Consider the following 15052-nt stretch of genomic DNA (forward strand, 5'->3'; position numbering starts at 1 on the left):
ACCTTAGGACGAGCTTTCCTCTCCTTCTTCTTCTGAGACGACTCCCAGTTCAAAATTTTCATTGGACACCAATGGTGAGGTATTCTCTGTATGTGTACCCTGTTGCCCAAAGTTTTTATTATTACATTATCTCCATTGGCCTCTATACCTCCTCATTTCGTATTCTATCTTGCCTCATGAAGAGCAGACGTCTTCTCATATAGTCCATTTCCACCGTTCTAATTTTCTCCCTTTCCTTGTCTGAGGCCACATCTCAGCTGCATACAGAACACTTTTTTTACGGCACTGCCGATTATTATTATTCATTATTACACCATGAAAAGCTTTAGTAGTTCTGTTCCCCGTTGCCATTGCTCAACAAATACCTATGTCACATGTAACGGAATTATTTATTATTGTTCCCAAATGTCTTTCGCTTTTGCAGTATTTTATTTCCCCTATCTCTGTCTCAGTTTTCACCAAATCCTGTCCCATCCCTACATCCAAGGAAGCAGATTAAAGCGGGAACTTGCAACACTCGTGAATTCTCAGTTACCAGTATTTGTCGCACGAGGGGCGTTTGAAAAGTCCGTGCAAAGTCAGAGAGCTGGCACCACCGGCGGGTATCGAGGTCATGTTTAGTTAGTAGCATCTTTGGAAAGAATGCACGCCAAGTTTCATCCATATTGGTCTATTTCTTAGTGTTTGGCATTCATGTGAATCAAGGAAGTCGAGTGAACGTCAAAAAAATGGACGAAAAAGAATTTCGTGTGGTGATTAAACACTACTTTATGAAAGGCAAAACACCTCAGGAGACCAAAGAGAAGCTTGATAAACATTAAGGTGACTCTGCACCCTCGCTTAGAAAAATTTATAAGTGGTTTCAAAATTTTCGGTGTGGCCATATGGGCATAAGTGATGCTGAACGTTCTGGACGGCCTGTGGATGTTACGACTCCAGAAATCATTGTTAAAATCCATGATATGGTGTTGGATGACAGAATAGTTAAGGTGCGTGAGATTGCTAGTGCTGCGGGCATCTCGAATGAACGGGTACATAGTCTTTTGCGTAAACATTTGGACATAAGAAAGCTATCCGCAAGATGGGTTCCGCACGTGTTCACGCTTGACCAAAAACGGAATCGTGTGTAGTGTTGCAAGGATGGTTTGCAGCTGTTCAGGAAGAATCCGCAGGACTTTAAGCGTCGTTTCGTCACTGTGGATGAAACATGGATACATTAACATACTCCTGAGACCAAACAACAATCTAAACAATGGTTTAAAAGGGAGAATCTGTACCAAAAATGGCGAAGACCATTCCTTCGGCCGGAAAGGTTACGGCGACTGTCTTTTGGGATTCGCAAGGGATAATCGTCATCGACTATCAGGAAAAGGGTACAGCTATTACAGGTGCATATTATTCATCGTTATTGGACCGTTTGAAGACCGAGTTGCAAGAAAATCATCACCTCAGCAGTTGCGGTCGCAAAATTATTGGAAATGGAATTCCAGCTCGTTCACATCCCCCCTATTCTCCAGACTTCGCTCCCTCGGACTACTATTTGTTCCCCAGTTTGAAGAAATGGCTGGCGGGAGAAAGATTATATTCAAACGAGGAGGTGATTGCAGAAATTAATAGCTATTTTGCAGACTTGGACAATTTCTATAATTCGGAAGGGATCAACTAATTAGAACAGCGTTGGACGAAGTGTTTAAAAGGAGGCTACGTCGAAAAATAAGAAAGGTTCACCCCAAACACGTAAGTAGTTTTTATTTTTGCACGGACTTTTCAAACGCCCCTCGTAGCATCTATTCACGAGTTTCCTTTCTTTCAGCAAAATCTATCCGTTCTGTAAATATCTGAGGCTGAATGTACCGCTACAGACAATATTTCGTTTGCGTGGGATATTTGAGCGATAGTTCGATATATTCATGTTTTGGACTTAGAGCTCTTGTACGTTTACTGTGTTTGCAGTTAAAATTATTGGATATACGTCCCATCTTTTATACAAAACACTGTTTTTTCTTGTTACCCGAACGTGTTTCGGCGCCCACTGATGGTGGTACAGAGGTGCCGAAACAAGTTTGAGTAACAAGAAGAAGCAGTCTTTTGTATAAAAGGAGGAATCTGTATCCAAAATAATAGTTCGGTTGTTGGTGCAGTCCACGATTGATCATTTATTGTGCAAGGGGATGAAGAGAGAAGTCGACCAGTCTTGTGGCCACTCCCCAGTTTCCCACACTCGTTTACGGAATGGACGAAGAATATCAGCTCATTCCTGTTACTGATAAACACCCGGAAAGAGGAGTTAATGAAACAGGGGGAAAATGTCAGACCCGTTTCAAAAAATGGTTCAGATGGCTCTGAGCAGTATGGAACTTAACATCTGAAGTCATAAGTCCCCTAGAAAACTACTTAAACCTAACTAACCTAAAGACATCACACACATCCATGCCCGAGGCAGGATTCGAACCTGTGACCGTGGCAGTCGCGCGGTTCCAGACTGAAGCTCCTAGAACCGCTCGTCCACAGCGGCCGGCAGACCCATTTCAATTTATACCAAAGAATGCCTACAATATTTTACATACATATAACCTCAAGATATTCGATGAACGTAACCGACAGTGGAAATTAAAAGAGTTCTTAACAACTGAAGAGGTGGTCTATTGATCTGATAGAATTATATTTTCCTTGAGAGAGATGAGTCTCAACTTTATCTTCGATAATGATAGAAGCTGAAGAAACAAATTAAAGTTTGTACCTTAACTGGACTTTGACCCTGGGTTTCGTGCCTACTAAGCAGATGTGCTAACCATAACGCCACCGCAGTGTGTGACTAACACAGCTGCATGGACCACCGTAGTCGAATGCCCTCCCTAACAGAAACTTCAAATCACATCTTCAGCACAGGCCATTGGATTACGGTAGTCAGCACAGCGTGGTAGCCATACGCTGTGGTGATGTAATATTTAGCATATCTGCCTAGTAAGCAAGAGACCTGGATTCAAGTCCCGACTGTGGCACAAATTTTAATTCATTTCTTTACTTTCTATCATTATCAAACATCAGAGGTACTGTTTAATATTGTCAGAGCCCTGTGGGTACACAGAGTGTTTCGGAGATGACGGACGGCCCGCTTGCTTTCCAGACGGCGTCACGTATGGGCGGCGTGTGGGCGTTCCCTCCGGACGCGGGGGCGGTGCGGTCGCGGATGTCTGCGCTGTGCCGGTCGCCGATCGTGGGGCGAGCACTGTGCGCCCGCTTCCTCGACACCGTCGCCGGATACACCGCCAACCTCAACATGGTCTGTCTCACTCTCCCTCTCAATACGTCTCTCTCCTCCCCCTACTGCTGCACGTTTTCTCTTCACTCATTACCACTGTTCTCTCCTCACGAGCTTACCCACTGAAATCTGTAAAGTTTTTTAAATTACCTCTCCCAGTCACAAATTTGTCAACTATTAGATTACTTATTTATTTAGCGACATGTTTCGAGGGTTAAACCTCATCTTCAGGCTAAATGGCACTACAAAAACAACTTTACATTAAGGTCATACTGATATTACATAATATTTTCGTAAATGCTGTGGTCATCTTTGTTCTTCTGGCGTGGCAGTCTCCTTGTGATGTGTTGTGGTGTATCCATTTCCGTGGCTCTCTTGGTTACTGTTCACAAATTGTCACTAATGTAGCAGTAACTTGGAAACACGATCACAAACAGTTCAGTAGAATAAGTATGACCTTAATGTAAAGTTGTTTTTGTAATGCCATCTAGCCTGAAGATGAGGTTTAACCCTCGAAACATGTCGCTAGTAAATAAGTAATCTAATAATTGACAAAGTTTGTGACTGGTAGCGGTAATTTAAAAATACCTTTACATATTTCTTGAGACAGTCACGGTCCAAAAATAGTCTAAATGGCTTCAAATTCATTGAAATCGGATTCGAATGACTTTCAGCTGCTGCAGACATCTGAAACTAATTTTTAATACTAACTGATTTATAACTCCGTTATAAAACGTGCGAGCGCTAGCCAGTCGTCACTTGATTTAACTCATTTGTTTATTATATATAATTACACTCACACACTCATTATTTGGCCACTATGGACGCGGAAACAGCATCACCTCGAAAACATCAGCACCTAGTTATGTCTGTTAAATAAGGGTCACCTAACCACGGAAGAAGTTGTAGGAAATAGGTTTCACAAATGGAAGTATATTTCACAATTAGCAAACTTCCGTTCAGTTTTAAAAACCAACATGAAATCTTACTGGAATGTTACTCCTAGAAACAGAAAACTAATACGAGAAACTGAAGCTAACTATGAGGGACTTTGAAGTCATTAGGAAGGTTGTAAGAAATGAAAAAATTTGCGCTTCTCATCTGGCCAACTCGCATTTTCAAAATTAAAGAGAGAAATAACACAAAAAACTCCGCTTTCTAGATGCACAAACGAATAAATTAAATGCGAGATGCTCGGAAAACGCGCTCTGACATATAAGAAACACCTCTTGGTAACAGCGTTTCTGCGAAACACCTCTTGGTAACAGCGTTTCTGCGAAACCGAAACTGTGCACAGTTTCGGTGAAAGCCAGAAAGCCAGAAAGCAAATGATTAAAAGATTTCTATGTTCACCTTTCTTAGCTGAACACGTATCAAAAACACTTTTAGAGGGGCGACAGGGTGCTTGTTGCCAATATGAGGAACGTGAAAGTGTTTTGAATCTTGAAACAGAGGGGAAGGAGCTAAAATGTACTACAAATACGAATATTACAGTTATCAGCTTAGTATCGAGCCTGAACAGTCTTTTTTATTGTTGGACACAGCACACACAGTGTCTTAGTAGGATGGGCGATATGCTGGAGGCGATAAGAAGTTCCTCATGTTGCAAGCGAAATGAAAAGGCGGTGTTCTTGTTAATGCCCATAGAAATATATACTTACAACAACTGAGGTGGGCACTTCAGAGTTTAGGCGCTCCTTCGGCTGGAAATAATGATGTATACCGGGAAAGTACCACTTTAGAATTACCTAAGGTGATCAACCCGACTTGTCCCTGGGAGCGTCACAGATGTTTGCTACTCGTGACTTCAGGCAAGTTTTTCTGTCGCAACTGGATAGCAAACACGGACTGTACCGGAAATCGCTTTCTTGAATGAGAACCATCAACCTAGAACAAAATGTTCATGCTGCCCGCTTTCATTGATGAAATAAACTGAGCTCATACAGATTGGTGAAACGATATTTACCTGCCGCGTTACACATCAAAATTAGAATCTTATGCTGCTGCGAATTTAAATAACGTATTTCTTTCTGTAAACTTGGTCGCAATTCCATACAAAATTTTTAGTATTTTTGGCCTCTGTCTAGAGATTCCCTTTCCTGACAGGTTGGAAATTAAGGTCAGTAACTTGAGCCCAACTTTCACGATTGTATTATGTTGGTGCGTAAGTTCGTAGAATTTTTGTTTTGCATTTTGGTATTGTGGTTGCTATAGGTCTATTTACCGATTGCCATTTTTTATCTGTAGTTCGCTGTTGCTGTCTGAGTTTACGTATTGACATTTTGTCATTTGAATATAGTAAGTGAAGCCAAATGGAGAAATCGGAACATTTCCGACATATTTTTCTGTTTGAGTTCACTGAAGAGGTAAGAACAGAGGAGAGAACCAGGAACATTTGCACCGTGTATAGAAATAATACCCTTGGACAGAGCACGGCAAGAAAATGGATTTTTTTCGTTTCAAGATGGATCTTTTTGAGATTAATGACTTTCCACGCTCAGCAAGACCTTCGGGGTTTGATGAAAATCTTTTAAACGTATTGACCCAAAATGATCCACGTTAATGTACTCGGGAACTGACAAATGTGATGAGCTGTGTTCATTTCACCACCGTGCGACATTTGCATGCAACGGCGAATTTCAGAAATTGTGTGTATGAGTATGGCATGCTCTAAGCCAGTGGTTTCCAACCTGTGGGGTAAAATTAAATTTTCTGAGGAGTGAAAACGAAACAATACGGTTCTGTTTCAGTCATGAAACTGAATTATTTTCAAAAAATCGTTACTGTTATCACAGTTTTGTAAGATTCTAATACAGGTAATATAAGTTATCAATAATAACTTTTTTTTCTCAATTAATAGCATTAATGTGATGGAGGTTACAGGTTCCTCACATAGTCCAACCACTGCACACATATGTTTTGCTTTCTTCCGTACATCGTTGATTGTAAAGCTAACACTTATATGTTACAAATACTAAATATCTCATGAAATTGCCGACCGCGGTTGTCTAGCGGTTCTAGGCGCTCAGCCCGGAACCGCGCGACTGCTACGGTCGCAGGTTCGAATCCTGCCTCGGGCATGGATGTGTGTGATGTCCTTAGGTTAGTTAGGTTTAAGTAGTTCTAAGTTCTAGGGGACTGATGACCACAGATGTTAAGTCCCGTAGTGCTCAGAGCCATTTGAACCAAACTCATGAAATTATCTTCTCCAAGATATAGATAGCATCTGCAGTAGTCCAAAAACTGCTTTGAAACAGATAAATGAATTAATTGACAGCACGACCCTTCAGTAACTAGAGAAGGGCTACTCTAGTGTTTTACACATTGCTACTATTATTATTATTATTATTATTATTATTATTACTATTAATGGCTGTGATCAGGCACTAAACATTAACAGCCTGAAATCGTCCAATTTCTCCCAGTTCAGAAGTAAGGCGCGTGGCAATCAAGTGGTTTACGAACGGTAAGTCTAGTGCACACATTTCAATTCGGTTATTTTAAATGGGACTGGAGTGTGCAGGTCAAGTAAGTGCCACAAAGGAGAGGAGTAATGCGGGAGAATAAGTATCTTTTGTAAGAACTGTCTGCCCTCACTGTGATTAGATAGCTTTCTTATCTGAGAAGAATTTGTAGGTAGCTCTTGTGATGCACCATGATTTCCATTCTAACACACACACACACACACACACACACGCACACACACACAAACTAAACATCATTCACCCTCAATCATTTTAAAAATAGAAGTGTTAAAAGAAGTCTTTCATTCTACATTGTAGTTACGAGCTATAGTTAATGATAAGGTGGGGGAGGGGGCGGGGAACCTGTGGTATAAGCCAATATCACATAAATCAGCGGGTGGCGATACGTTCATCTCTGCTTACTCATCGAACAACACCAACCATCCCTATCCTGTAATTTTACTGGGTGATAGAGGAATGATTGAGCCCCAACAGCCGGCCGCGGTGGTCTAGCGGTTCTAGCCGCGCAGTCCGGAACCGCGCGACTGCTACGTTCGCAGGTTCGAATCCTGCCTCGGGCATGGATGTGTGTGATGTCCTTAGGTTAGTTAGGTTAAAGTAGTTCTAAGTTCTAGGGGACTGATGACCACAGATGTTAAGTCCCATAGTGCTCAGAGCCATTTGAACCATTTTTTTTTTGAGCCCAAACAAAGTAACAGCTCACCGCACAAAGGCCCGCGCGCATCCACGAAAGATAATACACTCCTGGAAATTGAAATAAGAACACCGTGAATTCATTGTCCCAGGAAGGGGAAACTTTATTGACACATTCCTGGGGTCAGATACATCACATGATCACACTGACAGAACCACAGGCACATAGACACAGGCAACAGTGCATGCACAATGTCGGCACTAGTACAGTGTATATCCACCTTTCGCAGCAATGCAGGCTGCTATTCTCCCATGGAGACGATCGTAGAGATGCTGGATGTAGTCCTGTGGAACGGCTTGCCATGCCATTTCCACCTGGCGCCTCAGTTGGAGCAGCGTTCGTGCTGGACGTGCAGACCGCGTGAGACGACGCTTCATCCAGTCCCAAACATGCTCAATCGGGGACAGATCCGGAGATCTTGCTGGCCAGCAGCGTATGTGTACCGTTTTGTGACAAACTTCAAATATCTGACTTCTCATTTTAGCTGCGTATCGCTGGATGTACCGTGCACTATTCAGTGTCCCCTCGACGATCACCAGTGGTGTACGGCCAGTGTAGGAGATCGCTCCCCACACCATGATGCCGGGTGTTGGCCCTGTGTGCCTCGGTCGTATGCAGTCCTGATTGTGGCGCTCACCTGCACGGCGCCAAACACGCATACGACCATCATTGGCACCAAGGCAGAAGCGACTCTCATCGCTGAAGACGACACGTCTCCATTCGTCCCTCCATTCACGCCTGTCGCGACACCACTGGAGGCGGGCTGCACGATGTTGGGGCGTGAGCGGAAGACGGCCTAACGGTGTGCGGGACCGTAGCCCAGCTTCATGGAGACGGTTGCGAATGGTCCTCGCCGATACCCCAGGAGCAACAGTGTCCCTAATTTGCTGGGAAGTGGCGGTGCGGTCCCCTACGGCACTGCGTAGGATCCTACGGTCTTGGCGTGCATCCGTGCGTCGCTGCGGTCCGGTCCCAGGTCGACGGGCACGTGCACCTTCCGCCGACCACTGGCGACAACATCGATGTACTGTGGAGACCTCACGCCCCACGTGTTGAGCAATTCGGTGGTACGTCCACCCGGCCTCCCGCATGCCCACTATACGCGCTCGCTCAAAGTCCGTCAACTGCACATACGGTTCACGTCCACGCTGTCGCGGCATGCTACCAGTTTTAAAGACTGCGATGGAGCTCCGTATGCCACGGCAAACTGGTTGACACTGACGGCGGCGGTGCACAAATGCTGCGCAGCTAGCGCCATTCGACGGCCAACACCGCGGTTCCTGGTGTGTCCGCTGTGCCGTGCGTGTGATCATTGCTTGTACAGCCCTCTCGCAGTGTCCGGAGCAAGTATGGTGGGTCTGACACACCGGTGTCAATGTGTTCTTTTTTCCATTTCCAGGAGTGTATTATGCATGTGATGGAAAAGCGGCGGTGTGGTGTACTACGAACTGCTTCCCCGAGGTGTAACCACAATGCTGACATCTACTGTCAACAACTGAGACGTCTTGCAGACGCATCCGCAGAACAGCCACCAGGAAGACGTAATGTGATGCTACTTCACGATAACGAGCGCCCGCATTCTGTTAGCTTGTTAAGAAACACTATATAGGAGCTGGATTTGGAAGTCACTCCCCACCCACCCTGTTCACCTGATATTGTGCCCTCAGATTTTCCCTTTTCCGCGCTCTATCAAAGAACGTTCAAGGAACTTCCTTTCGGGATCAAAACGCGCTTCGAACGTGGCTCGGCGAATTCTTCGCCTCACAAGCGCGTTATTTCTACAGTCACGCAATGGGATAGATATGCAGTCATGGACTGTGCGGCTGGTCCCGGCGGAGGTTCGAGTCCTCCCGCGAGCGTGGGTGTGTTTGTTTGTCCTTAGGATAATTTAAATTAAGTAGTGTGTAGGCTTAGGGACTGATGACCTTAGCTGTTAAGTCCCATAAGATTTCACACACATTTGAACTTTTTTTTTTTGTTTTTTTTTTTGTTTTTTGTTTTTTTTTTATAGATACCCCTGTGTGGCCAGACGTAAATAGTAAAGGAGAAAATATTATTGCTGTCTAATAAACACGACAGATATACATGACACAGACTTTTAAACTTGTGGAAAAACGCTACGAAGCTATCCACCATCGTAATTGTTCTGATATAGTTCGACTCGGGTGAGCCTAACATAAAAATCCCCTCGAAATAATTTATCAGCACAAAACGCACAGCTACAGCCCTAGGATATCCATCTGACTGCTTAACTAATGTACTGGCTTTCCAAGCCTACTGGATGCCAAAATCCACACTAATATTATAAATCCGAAAGTAACCGTGGCTGTTATATGTCCACCCGTAAAGCGCTGAACCGATTTCGATGAAATTTGGTAAAAAAGAAAGAAGGAATATCGACTCCTAAGGGGGTCAAGTGATGCGCAGTTCTGCCCACACCCCTCTGCACACAGTACTAGGCAGCGATACGCAGCTAAAATGAGAAGTCAGATATTTGAAGTTTGTCACAAAACGGTACACATACGCTGCTGGCCATTAAATTTGCAACAGCGTGATGGGTAGAAAATACCTAAATTTTACTTATTGTGTGTATGTAATACAAAAAATGTTCAAATTTGTGTGAGTTCCTAAGGGACCAAACTGCTGAGGTCATCGAGTCCTAGACTTACACATTACTTAAACTAACGTTTGCTGAGAACAATAAACAAACACATGCCCGAGGGAGGACTCGAACCTTTGCCGTGCAGTCCCTGTAACAAATACTAAATATCTCATGAAATTATCGTCTCCAAGCTACAGACAGCAACTGCAGTAGTCCAAAAACTGCTTAGAAAAGGATAAATGAATTAACTGACAGCCCCAATACGCACGGCCTCTCCGCGCAGGGTATGTAACACAGCATCTCGTCGTATAGTATAACATGTAGCGCGCTAACTTGTGAGACAAGAATACAAACCAGGATCGGATCGACTGCGTGCAGAGGATTGATGATAGTGGGATCGTTTAAGCAACTGTTGCGCTGTTCCGCAAGGTGAGCCTCAGAGAATCTGTGCATGAACAACACACAAGACAATGCTTAGACGAATCATACACAGACAGCGCTCACGACTTCCCTACGTTAAGCTGTCCTCTCACGGGACGTGGAAACGCCCATGGACGAGCAGCTGGTGACGTCACAGCGGGGAATCTGACGTTTCTCTACATTGTGGAACGTGAAATAATCAATGTGGCGCGTCAGATGTTTGTCCCGTGGAGACGATCGTGGCCAATGAGGTGCGACAACGATTTTAAGTCAAAATCAGAACTTAGTACGAGGGTTGCCTAGAAAGTAGTGCACTGCATTTTTTTTCTCACTCAAAACAATACTACGAATGCGAAACATAACGTATGTATTATTTGATGTCTTCTGAGTGAGTGCGCCAGGTTTCCAACACTTCCGACAGATAGCGTAGCTACAGGACAGTCTCAAAATGGCGTCTGTATGTGATTTACGCCACAAGCAATGTGTCATCATTGAATTTCTCACTGCAGAGGAAGAAACTGTGGGGCATATTCACAAGCGCTTGTGCAAAGTCTATGGAGCATCTGCTATCTTCAGAAGTACAGTTAGCTGCTGGGCACGCAGGGTGAGGTCACCAGAAGGCGGTTTGGCGGAGCTCGACGATTTGCAGCGGTCGGGGAGGCCATCCACGGCTGTCACACCTGACATGTTGCAGCGAGTTGGTGTTTTCATTCTCGAGGACAGACACATTACGACCCGGCAGTTGGTGCTGCATCCGTCAATCAGCAGAGGAAGTGCGGATGCAATTATCCGCACTCTTGGATATTCAAAAGCATGTGCAAGATGGGTCCTACGGTGTCTAACGGTCGATCACAAATCGCACAGAAAAAATATTTGTCTTGATTTGTTGCAACGTTCTGAGCTGGGTGGAAGGCCTTCTTGTCCCGGATTGTGACAGGTGATGAAACCTGAGTTCACCATTTTGAGCCCAAAACGAAACGACAATCGATGGAATGGCTGTCCTTCTGCATATTGCATGGGGGCTTAATTAAATATGATTGAAAATACTTTTTAAATTTTTCGTAGCTGTATGTCCGATTACGCTGTGTCTCGTAATCGGTAGGCCCTGACTAGTATTATTACGCTATCTGACTGCAAAGAACAACAACAAAGAATGAAATGAAAATTTTCATAAACACAGTTAATTAATTAAGTCCCCAGCAACTATAAAATCCACGAAGCCAACAAGCACAAGTGTAGCTGTTCTGTATGTGGTAGTATGACTCAACGCACATCTGGCACGGTTCTTCTTCAACAAGACAAGAATTTTAAATACCAATTATACTGACGTGATAAAAGAAAATTAGAAAAACTATAATTACGCAAGAAAACCAGAATTACACTCTAATACAAGAGCACAAGCCAGATGCTTTGTTGACTGAACCTGTAATAACGCATTATTTAAAACCTGGAAATAATGAAAAAACACGCAAAATTTTACCTTCATATATATTGACAAAATGCACCCTGATCATTACAATATCTTCATTAGAATAACATCTGCTATCTCTCCCATCAAATAACTGGATAAAACATGGAACAAGCACTCCTAACTACAGCATCTCGACAAGCCTTGCCCACTCGCACATCTCAACACGAACTGTCTTCTACGAGCTCTGCCCACGCACTGACTTCTACGAGCTCTCAACAAGCACTGTGGAGGCGGCTTAATAGTACTCTTTGGCGCAATCTCTGGCGCAGTGGCTCCGTGTAGCCACCTTTCAATATACAGCTGTAAGAACATATGGTGACATGTACTGCCACGAATCCTTAGAAATATAACGAAAATGCACTGAATATGGCTATCTGTAGCCGAAATTTAGATTTTCAAGAATAAGAAAAGCTAATGGGATTGAAACTGACTGCTACGTGCCTCTCTTTCCTTCTTTCAAGTTTTTTTTTTCATCTTATCTTTTCTAAAGGTTTCTGGGTCTTCCTTATTAAATAAATAGAACGATTATCATCAGAAGTCGATGGTGTTTATTGTAAATAATGTATTTCATGCAATCCTTGTTGCACAGTCCAACGACTGCAATGTTTGCCCAGTGGCCGGAAATATTGACGTTTCTGCCAGTCTATGTCAGACAGCACACACAAGTTGGGTACTGGAAGTTTTTGCTACTATAAAATCTTCTGCAAAATATATATACCTACATCTGGGTTTTATGGAGTGCTTCATGTTTGGAGTTTGCCACTAATATCCCTTTTAGTGGTGGTGAGCAGTTTCGAAAAAATCACATCACTTCAAATGAAATTGCGAAACGAATCTCGATCTTTAAATGTATATCTGATGAAGTATGTTACTTCGAGTGATGGTAGTCAACGCAGTATCGATAGTGTAAAATATTATGCATGCACAAATTGACATTAAAGACTATACTTTCACTACGTTCCATTTAAAGTTGAAAATGGGATGGAGATTCCACTAAATTACCCAATAGCTTCTACTAATATGTGTCTAAGATCTCTTCTTCGACAGTCGCTAACGCAGCTGTATTAGAAACGTCCATTTTCGTAAAGAAATAGTGTGATTTACACGTCAAAAGCAGCGGGGAACCGCCCATGGAAAGCGCTAAGGTCGCATGTCACTGTGAGGAGCCAGGCTACGTTCCGTGGGGTACAGGCAGGTCGTTTCAGGACGTGCAGCACCCACGAAGGACACCACGTCTGGCGAGCTGTGCGATGAGAAACACTTCCCTTGTGAGGATAACTCTGGGTTACATTGACGACTGTGGCATCAGGAAGGGCACCCAGGCTCAGAGTTAAACAATAAATTAAAATTTGCCAAATCCTTACAATAATGTCCCCGTACTACCGAGGACATGGAGCAATGGAGATAAGTATATGTTTGAAATTTGTGGTCGATTTGGGGGCATAATGGTTGCGAACACGGGGTTTCCACCTCCGATAATAACTACAACTGTGAACCAGCTGGCCATCAAATCGAACTGGGCTGGGTGACAGACACGGGTACGTCATCGCATGCTTTTTCAGCAGTATGCCAGAGTCCATCAGTCTCAGCTGCTGGCGAGTGTTGGCATGCCAGTCCGTCAACAGCCCACGACCAGGTGTCGTCAGTGGACGAGAAATCTTCAGGACGTGCTAGCCAAAGGATGTCAGTCGTGTACCATCTGTGTCGAAGTTGGCCACGATGGCACGTCTTCATGCAGACTCATTCTGAGGTAACGTCTGAGAAATACCTAAGACCGGACACAGCCAACGGCCTTAACACATCGGCTACTGTCCAAAGGTCATCGTGTTTCGTACCCAGTGGACTTTGCATTTCGATATTTGAAATGTATATGACATGCGTAATAAACAACAAGAAGTTCTAATACATATGAGGCACCATAACAATGCTGAAGCTGTACTTTCCGAAACAAAAAAGAAAGGTACTGGTTGTGAATATCTGCTTGAGTTCGCGCGCGTTATTTTAGAGGAGTGGACAAAAGCAGTAGGGCGAGAGCAGGAGTATCCATCATTCTAAACAAATGGCGGTCAAAGTACATAACCTCTTGGGAAGCAGTTACTGAAAGGTTGATAAAGCTCAATCTGAGAGGTAGAGCCAAGAATGTAGTGATAGTGGGAGTGTATGTCCCTATTGAAGACGTCATTGGAAGTAAAAAAAGAAGAGTTTGAACATATGCTGATAGAGACTATAGAAGCCTTTGTAAGTGGTCATCAACTGACATTGACAGGAGATTTTAATAGCAGAATAGGGAAAGAGAGGAGTAGAATGGTATTGGAATGTATGGGGAGTATGTTAGGAATAAGAGTGGGGAAAGGTTGGTGCATGTATTGGAACAGTATAACGTACCTCCACTTCTTCTACTGGCTGTTGATGGCGGAGACTTGCCATGAGCACGAACAAGTAGTCATTTGCGGAATGGATATTTTAACGCTACTGAAATCGTCTGACACATATACGTTCCCCAGTAGGAGTACGTTATTCTCAATAATTATGTAAATTATCATGTGATAACGTACCCGTTTCCTAATCTTATCCGGTGGGTACGATAGAATCTCAGGATAAGCAGACAAAATCCAGTCCCCCCTTTTAACGAATAAGTTATAAAATGTACACAAGACACAAGATTAATTGATACAGGAAAATACACTCATGCTCATAAATTAAGGATAATTGCAGAATGTGGTTCAAATGGCTCTGAGCACTATGGGACTCAACTGCTGAGGTCATTAGTCCCCTAGAACTTAGAACTAGTTAAACCTAACTGACCTAAGGACATCACAAACATCCATGCCCGAGGCAGGATTCGAACCTGCGACCGTAGCGGTCTTGCGGTTCCAGGCAGAATGTGGTGCCACACAACGTGGCACTACACAAAACTGGCGCTACTAGCACAGGCCCTTAAAGAACACACACGACACAGATCTGTAAGTCCACGGTATTGATGATGTTGAGAAAACCGTCCCGAAACACATGTGCTACAAAACGCCACTGATTCCTGCTCGTGTACCCTGACATCAATATGGTATACGATCACCATGCACACGTACACAGGCCGCACAACGGGTTGGCATACTCTGGA

General features: G+C 43.7%; 1 protein-coding gene across 1 annotated transcript in view; it reads left to right on the top strand.

Annotated features, from left to right (window-relative positions):
* Positions 1-15052, top strand: part of LOC124620034 (lipase 3-like) — a 410637-nt gene that overhangs the window by 352621 nt on the left and 42964 nt on the right. The window contains exon 7 of the mRNA XM_047146699.1: positions 3128-3283. Coding sequence (XP_047002655.1) covers positions 3128-3283 — 156 coding nt within the window. The remainder of the gene's footprint in view (positions 1-3127; positions 3284-15052) is intronic.

The sequence above is a fragment of the Schistocerca americana genome, chromosome 6 (genome assembly GCF_021461395.2).
Source record: "Schistocerca americana isolate TAMUIC-IGC-003095 chromosome 6, iqSchAmer2.1, whole genome shotgun sequence".
NCBI classification, from domain to species: Eukaryota; Metazoa; Arthropoda; class Insecta; order Orthoptera; family Acrididae; genus Schistocerca; species Schistocerca americana.